Below are 21,309 nucleotides of genomic sequence, written 5' to 3'. Positions count from 1 at the left end.
TTTGTTCATCCATTCATCAGTTGGTGGATACTTGGGTTGTTTCTACCTTTTGGCTGTTGTGAATAGTGCTGCTATGATACACATGTACATGTTTTTATGTGGATGTATATTTTTATTTCCCTTGGATATATTCCTAGGAGTGTAATTGCTGGGTCATATGGTAATTCTATGAGGAAATGCCAACATGTTTTCTACAGTGGCTGCACCATTTTGCATTCCCACCAGCAATGTACGTGGATTCCAATTTCTCCACATCCTTGCCAACACTTGTTGTTTTCTGTTTTTGAAAACGTTTATAGCCATCCTAATGGGTGTGAAGTGGTATCTCATTGTGGTTTTGATTTGCATTTCCCAAATGACTAATGATGTTGAGCATCTTTTCATGTACTTGTTTGTCATTTGTATATCTTCTTTGGAGAAATGCCTTTTCAAGTCCTTTGCCTGTTTTATAGTTGTGTTGTTTGTCTTTTTATTAAGTTGGAAGAGTTCTTTATATATTCTGGATACTAGACCCTTATCAGATATATGAATTGTAAATATTTTCTTCCATTCTATAGGTTTTCTTTTCATTTCTTTGATAATGTCTTTTGGTGCACAAAAGTTCTTAATTTTTATGAAGTCTAATTTTTCCATCTTTTGTTGTTGTTGCTTATACTTCTGGTATCATATCTAAAAAACCATTGCCAAATTTAAGATGATGAAGATTTACCCCTATGTTTTCTTCTAAATATTTTATAGTTTTAGTTTTTGTACACTGCAACTCTGCCGAATTTGTTTATTAGCTCTAGTATCATTTCTTCTTTAAATGTCTAGTAGAATTCACCAGTGAAACCATCTGGCCCTAGTGCTTTCTCGTTTGGAAGGTTATTAATTATTGATTCAATTTATTTAATAGATATAGGCCTATTCAGATTACCTATTTTTCCTTGTGCGAGTTTTGGTAGATTATGTCTTTCAAGGAATTTGTCTATTTCACCTAAGTTATCAAAATTGTAGGCATAGAGTTGTTTATAGTGTTCTTTTATTATCCTTTTAATGTCCACGTGATCAGTAGCTATGGTCCCTCTTTCATTTTTTTTTTTCTTGAGGAAGATTGGCCCTGAGCTAACATCTGTGCCAATCTTCCTCTATTTTTTATGTGGGTCACTGCCACAATGTGGCTGCTGACGTGTGGTGTACGTCTGCACCCAGGAACCGAACCCGGGCGGCTGACATGGAGCACACTGAACTTAACTATTAGGCCACAAGGCCGGCCCCACCTCTTTCATTTTTGATGTTAGTGATTTGTTTCTGTTTTTTTTTTTTCTTGATTAGGTTGGCTAGAGGTTTATCAATTTTATTGATCTTAGAACTAGCTTTTGATTTCAATAATTTACTTTATTGTTTTGATTTCATTGATTTTTGCTCTAATTTTTATTATTTCTTTTCTTCTGCTTACTTTATGTTTAATTTACTCTTCTTTGTCTCATTTCCTAAAGTAGAAGCTCAGAGTATAGATTTTAGATCTTTCCTCTTTTTATACATATGTATTCAATGCTATAAATTTTCCTCTAAGCACTGCTTTTGCTGTATCCCACAAATTTTGATGTTATATTTTCATTCTCATTTAATTCAAAATATTTTAAAATTTCTCTTGAAACTTCTTCTTTGACCCAGGTTTTATTTAGAAGTGTATTGTTTAATCTCCAAATGTTTTGGAATTTTCAATTCTGTTATTGATTTCTATTTCAATTCCAATGGTTCTGAGAGCATTTTTTATATGATTTCTATTCTTTTAAATTTGTTAGGTTTGTTTTATGGCCCAGGATATGGTCTATCTTGGTGAATGTTCCATGTGAGCCTGAGAAGAATGTGTATTCTGCCGTTGTGGGATGTAGTAGTCTATGCGTGTCAATTATATCCAGTTGATTTATGATGCTGTTCTGTTCAACTATATCTTAATAATTTTCTGCCTGCTAGATACATCAATTATTGATAGAGAGGCATTGAAGTCTCTACCTATAATAGTAGATTTGTCTATTCTTGCAGTTCTGTCAATTTTTGCCTCACGTATTTTGATGCCCAGTTGTTAGGTGCATACGTGTTTAGGATTGTTATGTCTTCTAGGAGATTGACCCCTTTATCATTATAGAATGCCCACCTTAATCCCTCATGTATTCTTTGCTCTGAAATATACTCTGTCTGTATTTAATATAGCAACTCCAGTTTTCTTTAGATTAGTGTTAGCATGGTATATTTTTCTCCATCCATTTACTTTTAATCTATCTATGCCTTTATATTTAAAGTGGGTTTCTTGTAGACAATATATATTGGGTCTTATTTTTAATCCACACTGGTGGTTTCTGCTAAACCCGGGAGCAAGTTGGCAAGGGCTAGTAAAAACAGCTCAAAGTTTTCCTACCATTTTTAAGTTGGCTTTTCCTTGCTTCAGTGTTCACTTGATTGCTATCCTTTGATTATTTTCCAGAGTTCTCACAAAGTTGATTAAGACAGTTTTGCTTGCTTTTTTGATGTTTTACAAAGGGATGAACTGTCGATATCTACTTTGTTATTTTCATTGACATCTGTCAGATATTTTTATATTTCATTTGGCTTTTCAATGAACCAAGTTTTTAAAAAATCAATTCTTATGTTTTTTTCTAATTTGTTAATTTCTGATTTTGTATGTAATCAGTTAATCTTCTTTAATTTTTGTTTAATTTTATTATTTTTCCTATAATTTAGACTTGAATGTTTAATTAATTAATTTTTCCTTTATTTAAAAACAAAGTTGTCTAGCACTATGAATTTTATCTGAGCATAAAATTAGCTGTATATCTTAGGTTTTTAAATGTAGTGGTCTCATTATTATTTTTTTATAAGCAGTCTGCAATTGTAGTTTTTATTCTCTATTTGATCCAAGCATTATTCTTTAAAGTATTTTCTTAAACTTTTTAAGAGATTTGTTTATTTTCTGGGCTTTTGTTGTTATTTCTACTTTTATTGCATTGTGGTCCAACTGGGTTTATCTACTTAATATTTCAATGGTACAAATGTAAATGTTCATGAGTGCCTTACCTTTACTGTATATTGTACTATTTATTAATATAAAATACCATTTTTTAATCTGAATGATTGTTGTTTTGATTTTGAATTTGTCTGAGATTAATTTTGCTAGTCTTCTTTTCTTTTTGTTTGTCTTGGCCTGATATATCTCATCTCTTTATTTTCAAAAGTTATGTCTTTTTAGTTTAGAGATGACTCTAGCAAATATAAATTAGTTGAATAGTTTTAATTTAATCTGATAATGTTTGTCTTTTAATTGAAAAAGTTATCTCATCCACTTTTTTTGTGTTAACTGATATTTAATCATATTCCTACCATTATGTTTTTTTGTGTGTGTGTATCTTAATAAATGTGCTCTTATTTAGTTTGTTTTCTTTATTGTATTTTGCTTTATCACATTTTTAGTCTCTTTTTCTGAGACTTTATAATTTATTCATATTATTTTTAGTCTATTGTATTGTTTAAAGTTGTGCCGTTATTTTGGTGCCAACTGCACAAATGAAACAGAATCTGTGGGACCCTCCTCCTATCCCCAAATGACACAGTTATCTAAGTGCGTGTTTCCCTTCATCTTCTGTGTTTTGTTCAGACAATCTGTAATGTTAGTTACAGATATTCTAATTTTTACATTATGAATATTCTCTTTCAAGAACTTATTCTTAACATTTACATTAAGCTTCACAAGCATATTTACAGTAACAATTATTTAGCATAAACATTAAGTTTTACTGGGCTCATTTCTCACATTTTTCTTTTTCTTGATTACTACCTCTGGATGTGTTCCAGTTAGTTTTCTTGTTTTTGAAATGTGAAGTCAGCACGACATTCTATATCCTTGGGAATGTAGACCTGTACCTTTGATAAATCTCTACAGTGTTTGAACAATGCTTAAACATGAATGCCTTTAGCCTGGCCATGCTCCATAGTTGACCACAATCTCCACCACACCCTCTTGCCTGCTTGATCTGCCTGCCTGCATAGCAGTTTGTGTTTATGAATTGTCTTCTAGACTTTCCTAGACACATACAACTCAAATATCTGAGTGTTTTAAATGTGATTTCGTGCTCTTACACTGAGTGACATTCTGCCTTACACTCTTTCTTTCCTGGACTTAGGCTTTGGAAGATCGGGTATGGGAACTCTTGCAGGAAGCAGACAAGACAGCTGAAGAGAACAAGGATCAGAGTCAGGTGTACGATGCCATGGCCGACACCCTGGGTGAAGCATGGGCAGCCCTGGTCTCCATGCTTGAAAGAAGAAGGGAGCTCCTCAGGTTGACTTCTGAATTTTTTGAAAATGCCTTGGAGGTTTGTGTTTAAAAAAAGTTCTCCCTTCTCCACATCAGAGAAAATGAATAGCACTCCTGAAAATGTTTTATTTCCACAAACAGCCATTGCAATCAGCCAAAAAAATAGCAGAATAAACAAGATAAATTCAATATATTTAATTTTTATTTGTGAGGAAGGTTAGCCCTGAGCTAACATCCTCCTCTTTTTGCTGGGGAAGACTGGCCTTGGGCTAACATCTGTGCCCATCTTCCCCTACTTTATATGGGACGCCGCCACAGCATGGCTTGACAAGCGGTGCTTCCATGCGCACCTGGGATCCGAACCTGGCACTCGAACCTGAGAACCCTGGGCCGCGGAAGCGGAGTGCGTGCACTTAACCGCTTCACCACCAGGCCAGCCACACAATATATTTAATTTTTGATTGTCAAAAAATAAAATTGTTAATATTTTAAATGTAGGCCTTTAAATAAAAACTAAATACAGTTAATTGGAATTAAGTAAAATATTAAGTAAAAATGGGAAGTCTTACGCATAAATCATTGTGATTTATTTCCCTCTTTAGAAGATACTAATACAATTACTAGATTAAACAATTATCCCTGATTATAGGATTATTAATAAACATTAGTCTAAAGTGTTCTTGTTGACTAAAAGTTGGAGGATAGAATATCTTCTGCTGCTCATGAAAAGGCAATTGCAGAATATTCCATAGAATGTTTGACTTGTCAGCATAGCATTTTGTAGAGCACTTTCCTAAGACGTATAGTTGAGATTCCACAATTTGAACTCATTAAAATATAACGGAAGGAAAAAGTTCTGGGCCTAAGAAGGTCATTTCTCCCTATGATTTTTCTTGAATTCTATGATTTTTTTTGAGGTTCCCAATTTCAAAATGTGAGACTCAAAGAACATTATCAAAAGAAGTGTTATATTTGGTGTAAGACAGTTATTGGAAATTTCGCTTTTAACTTCTCTGTCAAGTGGCAGTACATCATTTTGATGTGAGAGCACTGCTTCATTATGATAAAGCACTAGCTTTGAAAAACATGACATTTCCAAACTGAAAATTCAGGACTTAAATCCAAAATAATGAAGGAAAGGAGATTAGTAATAGAACATGAAAATTGAGGCAGACAATCTCATGCATCGTGAACTCGTTTAAAAGTAAAAAGAGGGAGCAAAAACCTTATTGTAACTTTCAAGGTTTGTTTTCTACAATTTGGACGCTCAAGTCCAACTCACTATTCATTTTACAGATCATCTTGGGAAAGAGTTCCATGTACAATTTTCTTTCTGGAAAAGAAATAAACCAGGTGAAATACATCTACAGGGTCAAATTATAGATACATCTGATTCATTTCATCCTAATACGTGGGGTATAGATGTCAACTGCTCTTGAAATTCAGCTTGTTTGAGATCAAGAAATTATCTTTTTTCGAACATTAGGCCCAATATTTGTTTCTCAGTGGGTAGTAGTGTTAATGCTAGCTGATTTTCTCTATGATGAGAAATTACTTCCAGATATTCATGAAATAAAAGGAATTATCAAGTCAACTCATAACTCAACCCAGCACTCTGATTCTTAGTGAAAAGACAAATTGTTCCCTGTATTATCCTGCTTCCAATTTCGAGGACCACTTCATACTTAGCTGAAGGCAAACTCCTACATAATCTTCCTTGCCCCTTGTGTATGCCGAAGCAATTTACGTTAGTGATTTAAAAAAAAAAAAAAAGATGACGGTGAAATTAAGAATAGGGTCTTTGGAAAGTCTCCTCCTGGTGCCACTTCTGTCCCATACAAGCTACAGAAAGAAGAAAGGTAGACAAAAGAAAATATCCATAAGATAAATGTTAACAAAACTTTAGGGAAGCTTTTTCTGAGTAAAGCATTATTTGTTTGTTGGTTTGTGTTTTTAAAATTTCAAATAACATGTTAAAATATACATATAAGTTATACAGAGACTTTAAAACTTTTTGTAATGTTCTACAGGGAAGAATCAAATCACCTAGCAGGGTTTTTTTTTTTTTTTTTTTCCTCTCTTTGCAGTTTCTCTTCAAGGAATGTCCTTAAAATTATGTATTAGAAATGGAATGAGTTAGAGCTGTAAATGATGTGTGGGTAGGGTCCCCTTATTGAACTATGTGCATGTGGGGGTTCTTGAGAAATACAAACCGACTTCTAATTGCATGGTTGATAGTTATTACAAGATGGTTTCAGGCTCACAGACTTAGCCATTAGGTAGGTTATTCTCTTCTCAAAAACTGTGCTATAGTTCAGGAAGACTGTCCGTAAGTGACAATGGTTGGTGTCCATCAGGTTGTTCTATCAGGATGGTGGAGGCCTTCTCTGCATTTCCAAAGGGGACATCAGTCTCTCTCTCTCTCATCATTCCATATAACTGGATTTTATGTGGCTGTTGTCATAATAAAAATACAGTAGGATGTGTTAATCAAACAGATACGTAAGAATTAAAAATTACTAAATTCAAAGATGATAGGAGAAAACTTGAAAAAGAAGACAAAAACTGTGATAGGCTTTTGTGTCTTTCTCACTGATATTTTGCCTTTATGAGTTTATTCTATACCTGATCCAAAACTGAATATGTTGATAAAATGCTCTTGTAAACCGTAATAATTACCTTTGAACCTTAGTGCTAAAACAAACTGTTTGTTTACCACTATGGATATACTGTACTAGCATAACCAAATATGTTTTGCCCTCTTCTAAAATTTGTTTCTAAGATTATTCCCCTGAGAATTTTAACATCACTTTAAGCATCTCCCTTTCATACTTCCTCCATGGAGAAACACAAAAAGAGAGACCAGTCATATTCCTCACCGTTTAGGGTGTCAAGTTCCTGTTCCTTTTATTCTTGAAACAGAGGAGAAATTTGCCATTTTTTATTCTTGCTGAATCTAAGGTCATTTTTATTTATATAAATGCATAAAATCATTGATAAAAATGCAAACAATATTACAAATTATAAATCTAAAAGCTAAAAGTTCACCTCCCCTCACCTATCCCTAATCCCGTTCCTTCTCATAATTATAACCCTTTGGTGTGTATCTTTTCCGAACACAATCTGTACAAATAGATATATTTTTGCTTTGTATAAGAAGTGGGATTGGACATTGCTTCTTGGCCTCCTGGCTAAGATCAAGTGTAGAAATGGGATTAGACTATGTATTATTCTGAAATTTGCATTTTTCAGTTCTAGGTCTAATCATAGAGGAAAAATAAATTGTATTTCATCCTTCTCTCCAAATGGTTCTTAAGTTAAATTTACTTATAATTATGTGGGTTACTGGTTGGCCAAACTTTTATTGGTTTCTCTTAGAAAAAGTTTTTGTTATTCTTTGACAAAGTGCCTTAGAATATTGAAAGTGGCTATATTAATTACATAGGAGACAATAATTTTAGTTGAAAATTTTAACAGACATTTGAACAGTAAATGAGTTGGTTTATTTTAGCATACATGACATATTTCCAGGCATGAAAAGAATACAAAGGAACAAGAAGAAAATTCTTAGCTTGGCACTTTGTAAATTGACTGCGTGCAAACGCACAACCTCACACAAGCACCCTAAGCCAGCACACGCTCTCACAAAGACACACATCACCACACAAACACACAAACACACCTACAGTCAGCTGGGCCATTAATTTATGAAAAACATCTACAAATAACTAAATGTGGCACGTTGACTTTTATTTTTTAAATGTCTTTCCACTGTATTTCTGTTGTAGTTTGCCATTAAGATAGACCAAGCTGAGGATTTCCTTCAGAACACTCAGGAGTTTGACAGTGCTGAGTCCTTGAAATCACTGCTTCAGCTTCATGAACATCACACCAAAGGCAAGAAATACGTTTACCCAAGCTTTGAAAGGTTTTAAAGGATGTCAATATGAGAATGCTTATGTATGACGGTGTATTTTTAAAGCCTTTTTTTTCAAAGATTTTATTTATTTATTTATTTTTCCCCCCAAAGCCCCAGTAGATAGTTGTATGTCATAGCTGCACATCCTTCTAGTTGCTGTATGTGGGACACGGCCTCAGCGTGGCCGGAGAAGCCGTGCGCCGGTGCGCTCCCGGGATCCGAACTCTGGCCGCCAGCAGCAGAGCGCACGAACTTAACCGCTGAGCCACAGGGCCGGCCCTGACGGTGTATTTTTAATTTATGTCTATGTATACCTCAACTTGTTCCCAGAAAGCTTAGATAAAGCTTTATTTTTGGTCATCTTCTGCAAGAAAGAGGTAGCTGCCAATGATTCTAAGGGGATGGCAGAGGAAGAGCCTCCGGGAGGTTCAGTTGTTCAGTCCGCTGGATTCTAGCTCCTGAGGACAGGGGCCATTTCCGCCGTGCTTGTCCTCGTGTCCTTGGCCTCTAGCAAGGTGCTGGCACATGATGGATCCTCAAGAAGTAGTTCTTGGTTGAATAAAGGGTTGAATCCAGTGAATGGTCTTTCTAAGGGTTAATAAATGAAGGTCAGACTTTAAATAACAGCTCTGGATAAGGAAAATGCCTCTTTCACTACTAAAGTTAAAAAAAAAAAAAAAGAGTAGTGAACTTTTTCCAGATAAAAATCTAATAAAACACGATACAAAATGATTTTCAACTCCTTTTGAACAACTATAAAGATAGTCTAGTTGTTAACCAACAATTTACACACTAGGCCTTTTCCACCACAATTAGGGGTGGGCAGGACTGTAGTTGGGAAGGCATTGGTGAAAGAGTAGCTATTTACTGTAATCTTTTTCTGTGGAAGCAGGTTAGATATATAGACAGGAACAATCACTTCTTTTCTTCCTAATGTGTTCTAATTACTACTGCCAAATAGAACTGGATATGAGTGGATGGCTTCCTGCACTCATTTGTCACAGTTCTAGCTCGGCTTCTAGCTCCACAAGCCTGATCATGCTGGACACGGGCAAAAAGGTGTTTTTAAAGCCACAAATAGATTTTGTGTTTGTATCACTTTCCAAAGGACTCTGGATAATAGGCCATTACTTTTCCAAAACTCAAAGATTAAAGACTCAGTCTTTCCTGTGTAAATTTTTATGAGATCCTACCACATATACACACACAATTTTAACTGATTACTGTTATACAGGACCTTTCACTAGCAGGAATTATAAACAGCATCAAAAGTATCATCATTAAAGCAGTGGCCTGCCCATTTTTATGTAGCAGCAGCAATCTAGTTGGGTCCAAAGGGGAGAAACAGAATCTCGTGAGATTCCTCTTAGGATACTGAAAAATGAATCGAGTCCAGGTCACTGACATGGGTTCTATGGTCTCAATTCAATCAACCAACCAACCATTCAATTCAATCTCAATCCAACCAACATGATCATCGCACAGCGATTTTACCTCTGGAAACCTGAGTGACCGATGCTTTTGTTGAAGAGATTCAGCACTGAGAAAATCAAATGAAAGCATTTTCCAGAGGGATTGGGGGGTTGCGAAATTAGAGACTTTTCCGTAAATATTTCAGGGTGGAGCTGGAAGGGGGAGAGTAGCCTTAGTGTTGTTTTGTTATTGTTGTTTTTGTTGGCTCCTTCAAAGTTTCTAGGATCTGTGGCACAGGGAGCCAGTTTACATGGGGCACATGCCCTTTTGTTTGGAGGATTTAGGCTGCAGTGCCCTGGCATCCAGCTGACAGTGGTACCAATGTCCTGCCTTTCAGGGGTACAGCCTTCAAGAGTCCACCAGACCTCCTTTTAACCTAAAGAGAGGGATAAAAATGCTAGCTGAAGACAGGAATCATGGTTTATATTTGTGATGACAAAATATTCTTCCATCCTGATGGCATGTTGATTGTGACATTTTTGTGCCCCTCTATGTTATACTTGAAGCACAGGGATTCTGGAGGACTCTGGTCAGGATATCTGAGTTGCAATTCATATGTCCAATGGTGACTTCAACGGCTTTGTTCTCATAAAATGGGAGTAGATGAAATTTATTAACCAACTAATTCAGTGGGATATGGTTAAGATTAACTGATTTGAAATGCATATTCAAGGACAAAATTCTGATTTTCAGTTAAGGACTTCATATCTGTCTTAATCTCTTCAGGCTGCAATAACAAAATACCACAGAATGGGTGGATTACAAACAACAGAAATTTATTTCCTACTGTTCTAGAGGCTGGAAGTCCGAGATCAGGGTGCCAGCATGGTCGGGTGAGGGCCCTCTTCCAGATTGCAGACTTCTCATTGTATCCTCACACGGCGGAAGGGGTTAGGGAGCTCTGTGAGGTCTCTTATAAGAACACCAATCCCATTCACGAGGGCTCCACATTCATGACCTAAGCACCTCCCAAAGGCCCACCTCCTAATACCATCACACTGGGCATTAGGATTTCAGCATATGAATTGTAGGGGGACACATACATTCAGACCAGAGCAATCTCTATTATCTTTAAATTTAAGGAAATAAAATACATCTATATGTGTGGCTAGCAGTTCCAATAAGATTCTGAGACATTGATCAGCGAGTAGCACAAAATGTGAATATTAGGATGACAAAGGTTAATAATGTAACTGGAAAAACCGTAATCAAACTTATCCCTAATATTCACTTTATTTCAATTAGCTTCACCTATGCTTTTTCCTTATTCAGCAATGCTGAGGCTATGTTGCATGTAAGAAACTTATTCTGTAACATTGAGGAGATCAGAACCAGGATGAATGGGTTGAAGTTTCTGCTCTGTGGAATGTTACAGAACAAGATTTTTCCCTCCTCCACATGACAATCTTTGAAATAGTTGAATAACACGTCTTCTCCAGTCTTCTCTCCTTTGGGTGAAACATGCCTAGTTAGTCAAAGTCCTTTTTTTTCCAGACTGCTTGCCAGCCTGGTTGGCCTCAATTCAACAACACATAATGAAACAGTATTTTCTGAACCCATACCAGCTGAGAAACCCAGAGTCTGTGTCAGGGGAGTACATGGCCCTTGTCCTCAGGAAGCCTACAATTTGATGGGGCATGTACACATTTATTGGTGAATTCCCTCTGTGCTTCCTGTGGGTCCCTCTGTTACACCATCCAGCACACTGTGTGGTAATAATTTATTTCCTTGTTTGTCCCCATCACCAGACTGTGAGACTCTGGAGGACAGGGATTAGTACAGCTCGGAATCTCCAGGACTTAGAATAGCATCCAACCCAAAGTATGTTTGTTGAGTGTTATTTGTATTTAATTCTGATGTAAGATATGGTAGAATGATGCAAACGTGAGCAATAAGCAAGGCACTATAGGGACATTGAAGAGGAGAAAAGTGATTCTAAGCTCTGAAGGATCACAATTGCACCCTCCGGTTCCAATGGCCTTCTTAAAATGAACTTATTATCTAAGAAGCTTCCTCAAAGGAACAACCATGTTATTACTTCCTTTTTCTTAGATGTTATATATATTTTAAATGTAGCTGAAATATAGGCTCATTGGGGTCCATTATATTATGCTCTCTACTTTTGTGTATACTTGAAAATGCCCATGAATGAGTTTAAGAAACATCATCCCACTGAGGAACATTTGGAATATTTAAAAATGTATTAGGAAGAAATATCACCCATGATCTCAAAGCTAAGACTGTGATCTTGATACTTTTTGGAAAATACTCACTTGGAAAGATTGTTTAGCAAGCTATAAATTCACTTAACCTTGTGTACATATATCCCTCATTTATCCGTATGGAATTTGTTGTTTATACTTAATAATTATGGAAAATTATATAGGTATAAGTATAAAATGTACTATAATATTACTTTTTTAGATATAATGACAATCAAAACAACTGAACAATAAAAACTTATTAAATATCTACTATAATACAAGGTATTATGTCAGTAAGTAGGGTTTTGTATATGCAGAAAAATACAATCTTTAAAATAAATGCACTGTAGAGATTTTGTATTTCTTGAAGTTTGTGATATATCTAGACTGTTTACCCCTGAAGAAAAATATAACACTTTATATGATCAACTGATAGAATAAATAGCTAGGAAAACATAAGCAGTAAAAAAGTAAGATGTAAGAAACTGACAGAAGAAGAAAAAAAGGAACTGACAGACATAACTGAGGGAACAATTTATCCACTTTAATGACCATTGTGGGAGCAGATAACAGACTGATTATAGTCTGGATACATCTTACCAGTTAACTTTGGCTCAGGAGGCTGCATGCCTGGTGGTACTGTGGTAATCATTAAAGGATCTTGGCAGAAGTTGAAACAGAAAACCATGAAAAAATTGCAAATTTTGGCTAATTACACATATTTTACAGAATAGGTTGGCCTAACCAACTGTCAGTCTGCAATACCCTGAGCACCTAAAGTTGTGCTTCCCTCTCTCACTTGAAAAGTCTAGTGTGTAAGAGCTAGTTATGGAAAGAAAGAAAAGAAATACTATGTGGAAATCCTGCCACCTGCCCATCCTTCATGTATGTGTGTGTGTAACTGTTCACAATATCATAATAAGCTCTTCAATGCAAAGGAAATACATACCTGCATATGGAGAATCAGTCATACTGATTATTACATTAAGGCTATACAAGTTACAACTCTTCAGTTTGATAAGCAAGGCTCTCTATAACCTGTCTTCACCTCATTTTCAAGTTCTTTCTTTTGCTTCCACATACGAACTTGTTCTAGACAGATAGGTTTTTTTCTACCCCTGCCCCCCCCATCTTGTTCATGTTTGTTTCCATTTCTTTAAGAGATTTACTCTAATTTTAACGGTCTCTCTGACTTTTCTTATCCTATTTGAATTATCCCATCCTCTGTCCTGGTTCAACTCCGTGGTTGGTTTTGTTCTTTGTTTCTTTGCATTTTTGACTCCCAATAAAATTGCCCAGTGCACATAATCACACCTTCCACACCGAGCTGATAACACCATCTAATACTTTTTGGACAGATCTAGGTCATGTGGCATAAACTACTTCAAATTCTTTCCTTTTCACTACAAATGAAGATACTCTTTACAGTGTCTTCATTGATCTCATTCTCTCTTCCAGCTCTCACAAAACGGTGTCAGATAAAAAAGACAACTGGCCCAACTACTGCAACCTAATAATTGCTGTGTAGTTAACTGCCAAATGTTAGAATGCTGAAGTAGAGTGCCACAGTATAGTGGAAAGAACTGAGCTACTAATCAGAATATGTGGCTTTTAGCGCTGGTTTGTCCATTTCTAGTAGTGTGATGCTTGGTAAGGTACTTACTCTCTGGGTATTCTTCACAGTTTACCCCATCCTAAAAAAAAGCAATATATTCAACTCTGCTGATATTTTATCCTTTTTTCTTCTTCTAACAACAAAGGTCTCAAAGATTGTCCTGTCTTGTTGACTTCACTTCATCATTACCTTCCCACTTCTCAACCTGGTAACTTGGCTCTTGTTTCCATCACTTACCCATCATAAAACCCCAAGTCTTCTCAACATTTCTTTTTTACATCTCTGGAAGACTGCTGATCCCTAGCATCTATGGCTCTCCTAATTCTTCTTCTTCTTTTAATATATTTGATCTCATTCAGGTATTCTACAAAAATTATTGAACATCTCCCCTGTGCCAGTCACTATGTTAAGTGCTAGAGATACAGCCATGGTCCCTCTCCTCATACTGCATTGGAGCCTAGTGGCAAAGACAGACATTAGTCGGCTAGCACAACACATAAATGTAAATCTGTAGCTGTGATAAGAGCTGTGAATGAAGATTGTGCTATAAGAATACTTCATAGGAGGAATTTGCTCTAGTTTGATTTGTCCTTTGAGGAATTGACAATTGACTAAGACCTGAAGATGAGTAGAATAAAGATGGAGAAGAAGGAGGTTGAGGAGAATGATGTCCCTAGCAGAAGACACAGTGAAAAGTTCCAGGGCAGGGGGAATATAGCATGTGTGAAGTATTTAAAGAAGTTAGGGATGAAGGGTAGCGAGATTGAGAAAATCTGAAAGGGAAGATAGACACCAGGACTGGTAAATCATCTTAAGGGGTCTGTTCTTTATTCTAAGGCAATGGGAAGCCGTTGTTTCGTGTGTGTGTGTGATACAGTGTGTTTAGAAAAGATCTCTTTGGCTAATATGGGGAGAATAGATGAATGGATTGGAGAGAAGATGCAATTAAGAGGTGACTGCACAAATCCAGGCAACAGATGACTGCACAAGTCCAGGCAACAGATGATGCTTTCTGTAGTGGGGACAGAGAGAAGTAGACAGATGCAGAGACAGGTGGTGAAACTGACAAGTCTTGATAATGGTGGGATTAGGGAGAGGGCTGTGTCGTGGATAACACCTGGGTTTCTGGCTTGTGGAGCATGGACAGTCCCCCAACTGCTCCTCCAATTGATCCCCAAGTGTGGATGCTCCTCAAAGTCCTGTTCTCAACTCCCCCTTCCACGCTTTCTCCTTTGGTGATCCTTCAATTTCAAGGTTTAAACTCTTATTTCCACAAGATGTTACCCAAACCTACAATGCTATGTACTCCAGAGAGCACAAACGGGTTGCCCATTTGGCAGAGAGACATGTTTTGTTTATCCTTCAGTATTTTTTAATTAAAAAAATACAAATTACAAAACATTTAAAAGTCAGAAGCGGGCCGGCCCCATGGCTTAGCGGTTAAGTGCGTGCGCTCCGCTGCTGGCGGCCAGAGTTCGGATCCCGGGCGCGCACCGACGCATCGCTTCTTCAGCCATGCTGAGGCCGCGTCCCACATACAGCAACTAGAAGGATGTGCAGCTATGACATACAACTATCTACTGGGGCTTTGGGGGAAAAAATAAATAAATAAAACTATAAAAAAAATAAATAAAAGTCAGAAGCTTTCACATAAAAACCTATATTTATAATTCTTTAAAAAATTGGGGGGCCGGCCCGGTGGCGCAAGCAGTTAAGTGCGCACGCTCCACTGCGGCGGCCCGGGGTTCGCTGGTTCGGATCCCGGGCGCGCACCGACGCACTGCTTGGCAAGCCATGCTGTGGCGGTGTCCCATATAAAGTGGAGGAAGATGGGCACAGATGTTAGACCAGGGCCGTCTTCCTCAGCAAAATAAGAGGAGGATTGGCGGATGTTAGCACAGGGCTGATCTCCTCACACACACACAAAAAAATTGGAAGCTCCGTCAACACTGAACTCATATTCCCTCACGTCAACAGTTGGTCAGAATTGGGTGACAGCTGACTCTGTTAGACTGAGCCCGCATTTTCCACTTTGTCCTGGCCTCTGGGCACCTGGCCACCACATTCACCGAGTTTTTGTTTTGCCATTATAGGCATTGTCCTTTAAACCTCAGATTTAGTCTAATCACCTCAGAATGTAGAACACTCCAAGGAGAGAAGGCACCTTAATCAGCATCATACCGCTAAAAACCGACTGAACCAGTGCCCAGATCCCATGGTCTCTCCACTCCCTATACTGAATCACCCTATCGCTGAACTTCAGCATCCTATCATGTGGCAGTTAGCACTATAGCGATTGCTAGGCCGATGTATTTAACCAGTTGTGTTGTAGACATTTTATGTTCACACATTTGAATTCCTTAGTATTAATGTGAAGGTTTCATATATTTTAAATTATATGAAGAGTCCAAATATTACTATATAAAAGCTTGCTCATATCACTATTCTTTCTTCTTTCTAATTTTCTTCCAGAACTCTTAGAACGATCTCTAGCCCTTTTAAACAAAAGTCAACAACTCACTGACTTCATAGAAAAATTCAAGTGTGACGGACCTAATGTAAATTCCGAGTTGATTCAAGGAGCTCGTAACAGCTGCCTGAAGATCGACAGCCTTCTCGAACTTCTACAAGACAGGAGACGGCAACTAGACAAGAACCTGAAGCAGCAGCGGCAGGAATTGAGTCAGGTTCTGCAGATATGTCAGTGGGACCAACAAGAAAATCAGGTAACCCCAAGGGGCACTGATGATGTTCTGACCTCAGCTAATGAAGTTTGGTTATCATGCGGGCTAGCTGTTTCCTGGGACAGTTTCTCAGTCGTCATGGTCAAATTCTTTGGCCTTTGGTCCAAACTACCTTGTTGTTTTCCCAAGAAAGTAATATAAAAGCAAAGATTTTTCTTTCCTTTCATTATAATATTGATTTTGTAAATGGGAGAGTACCCATAAGCAGTTTTGAAAATGACTGTGTTCTATTGTTGGATTCTCTTTTTCGCTTCCTTCCAGGTCACTACTTTTAGAAACATTTCTTTGAAATTCTGAAATGTTAATTGCAATTTTCTTGGGAGTTGGAGAGGCATGATGGTGCTAAATTTTACTAGATTGCTGTTAAAGTTGGTGAAAAAGTCTGTTAGCCCAAAATAGAGATAATGTTCTTGGAAGAGTGGTCTGGTGCCAATGAAGAAATATGACCTTGGGCTGTGACTGGATCCTCAGTGGTTAGAGAACTTTGAGGTGGGAGGTTGATGAGTTTGCAGGCTTGTTAGAGCTTATTACCCAGACTGCAGGCATAGCTCTGTTGTCAATATGCGTGCCACGCATTCCTTCCATCTCAGTCACTTGAGGGTGAGAGTGGATGGAACTGTCTTTGCAAACCCCCAACTCAAATAGGTGAGATATTTATTGGATTTTTCTAACTGCCCAATCCTATGCTTAAATCTATACAGATTAAGTAGAGGGAATTTTCAGGGAGAAATGATGTGGAAGGAGATCTCCCGGTCTGGACGTGTAGGAACGGAGTCTCTTCACATGTTTTATATTATTGCTCTGATCCAAATTGGAGAGACATACATACAATTGGGAGCAAATACGAGCCCAGGAGAAATTGGTTCTTATTTCAAGCTGGAAAAATGAGGGCTTAAATGATGATCAACCTTACAAGTAATGTTTATTGAGTAGCTTCTATGTACCAGGTCCTATTATAAGTACTGGGGATACTCAACACACATGACAGAGTCCTTTTCGTCTAGGAATTTTCCTTCTAATGTAGTTTCTCAACCTCAGCACTATTGACGTTTGGTGCTAGGTAATTCCTTTTGGAGGCTGTCCTATGCACTCTAGGATGTTGAGTGACCTCTACTCACTAGATGCCAGTAGAACATACTACAATTATAACAACCAAAAATGTCTCCAGACTTGCCAAATGTCCCCTGGGGAGCAAAATTACCCCCAGATTAGAATCTGTGTTCCAGCATGATGAGAAAAACATATAGTAAACGAATGAACGGTGAAAAGTGCTATAAAGAAAATCAAATAGGGCAATGAATTTTGATATGACTTCTAATCATAGAAGGAATCAAAGAAGGCCTCTTTGAGGAGGTGGATAGAGCAGAGACCCAAATGCAGACACCTCCAACATATATTCTGCTTGCATGTTTTTGCCTCCCCCTCCAAGTCACTATACACTTTCCAGGCCACCTGCGCTTTCAGCCCTTTGCCTTGACTGCTGCCAGCTGCTGTCCTGCTTCTGCTGTGCTTTGCCTGCCAACCCCTCCCCCTTCCCCAGCTTAGCTCTTCCCTCAGCCCCCCTTCATAAGCTCATTACCCAGAATGCTATTGTCCAATGCCATCATCTTTTACTGATGATTCTGGCATAACAAAAGAGAATTAATGCTCAGGACAAGAATCAACTTAAAATTGTTTATCAAACAACTTTTTCCAAAGTGACTTGTCCTCCCTATCATAAGTGGGTCCATTATGGCACTGTCTCTCTCTCTGTCCCCCTGTCTCTTTCTCTCTCCCCTAATCCTGACCTGACACCATGTTCCCAGAGCTACTGTCCCCTGAAAAAACCTTCCTCTTATCTCTTTCACTGAGTTCATAACCCCAAACCCCTACCTCTAGTGCTTCCAAGAACATGCTAAAAACTCCTCTTACTATGTGGTGTGGTTGTTAAGTTTGGTGCGCTCTGCTTTGGTGGCCCGGGTTTGCAGGTTCGGATCCTGGGTGTGGACATACACCACTCATCAGCCATGCTGTGGCTTCCCAAACACAGAACAATTTCCCCCAAAATGAAAAAAGCAACTATAGTAAGTTTTATTTATTTATTTTTAAGACGGTAATTTTGCCTTCCTGCTCCATGACTATGACAATAATCATCCAATTGAATCTTCGGCAGTAAAAAAAAAAAAAAAAATCACATTAGCATTCTAACCCAGTCACATACTTAAGGGAAATCTAGATACCTTGCCAACCCTGGAAAGCAGAAAGATGTCTTGATAATAACTAAAATAAAGTATTGCAGAAGTTTTATGACTTGATGTGTTCTCTAAATCATGGAGTCTCATCTTTTTTGGGGGAAGTGTGTGCTTTTTTTTTGGGGGGGGTGATTTTTTAAGTAGACTTTATTTTTTATAGCGGTTTTAGATTCACAGCAAAGTAGAGCAGAAAGTACAGAGAACCCTCTGTTCCCACGCATGCACAGCCTCCCCCTCTGTCAACATCCCTCACCAGCGTGGTACATTTATTGTAATTGATGAACCTACGTTGACACACCATTATCACCCCAAAGCCATAGTTTACATTAGGTTTCACTCTTGGTGTAGTACATTCTACGGGTTTGAACAAATGTGTAATGACGTATATCCACCACTGTAATATACAGAATCATTTCACTACCCTAAGAATCCTCTGTGCTCCACATATTCATCCTTCCTGCCCACTAGTTCTTGGCAACCACTGATCTTTTTAGTGTCTCCCTAGTATTGCCTTTTCTGGAATGTCACATAGTTGAAATCATACAGTATGCAGCCTTTTCAGATTGGCTTCTTTCACTTAGTAATATACATTTAGGATTCCTCCATGTTTTTTCGTGGTTTGATAACATTTCTTTTGAGCGCTGAATAATATTCCATTGTCTGAATGTACCCCAGTTTATCCATTCACCTACTAAGGGGCATCTTGGTTGCTTTTAAGTTTTGGCAATTATGGATAAAGCTGCTATAAGCATCCGTGTGCAGGTTTTTCTGTGGATATGAGTTTTTAATTCATCTGGGTAAATACCAAAGAACAAAATTGTTCGATCATATATGGTAAGAGTATGTTTATAAGAAATTGCCAAATAGTCTTCCAAAGTGGCTGCACCATTTTGCATTCCCACCAGCAATGAAAGAGTTCCTGTGGCTCCACATCCTTACCAGCATTTGTCATTATCAGTGTCTTGGACTTTAGCCATTCTGATAGGTGTGTAGTGGTATCTCATTTTTGTTTTAATGAGTCTCATCTTTAAACTGGGACTAATAACACTTAATTCACAGAGTTGAGGATTAAATGAAATAACGTGTAAAACATGTAGCACAATACCTATCATTTGAAGAGGTGCTTAATAAATATTAATTTCTTTGTCCTCCCTCTCCATAGTTAAACCTTACTACTTATGAATTCTTCTTCATCCGGCCCATATTCTTTCCCCTGGGTTTAGCATTACTGTTGTTATACATGTCGAGATCTCTTAATACTGTTGTCAGAGTCTGCTATAGATACAGTAAGGATTTGAGAATGCACATTTCTGGTTAAGAGAACTAGGCTTTCATTTAGACTCCACTCCTAACAGTCTTGAGCCAAAATCAATTTAATAATAATAATAAGGATAAATAGTATTATTATTTTTCTTTTTTTTTTTGTGAAGATTAGCCCTGAGCTAACATCTGTTGCCAATCCTCCTCTTTTTGCTGAGGAAGATTGGTCCTGGGCTAGCATCCGTGCCCATCTTCCTCTACTTTATACATGAGAGGCTGCCACAGCATCGCTTGATGAGCAGTGTGTAGGTCTGTACCCAGGATCTGAACCTGTGAACCCTGGGCCACCGAAGCGGAGTGTACAAACTTAACCACTATGCCACTGTGCCGGCCCCCAAAAATATTATTTTTAGTCAAATCAGTCAGTAAATAAGATAGTCATTTCCTTAACTATAAAACTTAGGCTCTTAATCTTAAAACACCGCATGTTGCATTTTTCCTGCTAACACCAGTGACAGCAGCTGGAGTAACCAATAAAGGTAACTGGTGTTTTTGTGTGCTTGTAAGAGCACAGGTCCTGGAGCCAGACTGTTGGCTACGTTCAAATCCTGGCTGCACTGCTTACCAGCTGAGTAACTGAGCAATTATTTAACCTCCCTGAGGCTCAGTTTCCTATAAAATGTAGATATAATAATACCTACCTCAACATGTTGTTAGGATCATCAAATGAGTTATTATATGTCAAGCGTTAGAACAGTACCTGGCACATAGTAACTGCTACATTAGTATTAACACTTTTTATCATCATGTCTGACAAGGACAGTGAAGGCCCAACACATTATACACTCCCTACTCCCCTCCTCTACCACCATGCTCAGATAAAGACTGGTCTTGCATTAAAGGCTAATTTCATTATTTCTTTTGAGTTCACAAGTTGTAATCAAATAAAAGTCACTTTTGTAATCTTAGCTACACTTGTTCAATGGGCACTAATTAATAATTTTAAGCAAAAAATTAGTTGTGTTTTTTTCTGCTTGTGACTTAATAAGGCTCATTTGTTGAAAATGTAGATGAGATCACTATCCACACAGTTAATTCCTATTGACATTTGACATGCTGCCACCTTCTAGACCTTTATCCAAGCATGAGCATAGTCACAGGCGCACACACATTTATTAAAGAAACAACTAAACAAGCAAATGAAAACTAATGGAATTAATCTATGCATGCTATCTTGTTACCTGATATTTATTAAATTGAACAAATCGTGGACATAATCTTGGGTCAAAAGTACAATAGATTATTTTCATGTAGTATTTCACTATTTGAATGTAGCACAATTTAAAAAATATCTCATTGACGAGAAAGTAGAGTCTCTTCAGTTTCTCAATATTATAAACAATAATTAATGCTTACTGTGTTGATAATTATGTGAAAAAGGAAATATTTAAAAATCCAGGTAGGTTCAAGCATAATTATCTTGCCTAAATTTTTAAGTTTTTCTGAATGTTCTATTTTAAAGTTTTGTTGATGATGCAGTGGTGAAGAACAGCAGCAGGGGCACCATAT

The 21,309-nt window shown here is 37.5% G+C and overlaps 1 protein-coding gene across 1 annotated transcript in view; it reads left to right on the top strand.

The window, feature by feature from the left end:
• The window catches only part of CCDC141 (coiled-coil domain containing 141), a 192,082-nt gene that overhangs the window by 43,858 nt on the left and 126,915 nt on the right, over positions 1–21,309 (top strand). The window contains exons 3-5 of the mRNA XM_058549342.1: positions 4,161–4,352; positions 8,083–8,191; positions 15,978–16,231. Of these exons, the coding sequence (XP_058405325.1) occupies positions 4,161–4,352; positions 8,083–8,191; positions 15,978–16,231 (555 nt within the window). The remainder of the gene's footprint in view (positions 1–4,160; positions 4,353–8,082; positions 8,192–15,977; positions 16,232–21,309) is intronic.

This window comes from Diceros bicornis, chromosome 10 (genome assembly GCF_020826845.1).
Source record: "Diceros bicornis minor isolate mBicDic1 chromosome 10, mDicBic1.mat.cur, whole genome shotgun sequence".
Classification (NCBI taxonomy): domain Eukaryota; kingdom Metazoa; phylum Chordata; class Mammalia; order Perissodactyla; family Rhinocerotidae; genus Diceros; species Diceros bicornis.
This window is presented reverse-complemented; position numbering and strand designations above follow the sequence as displayed.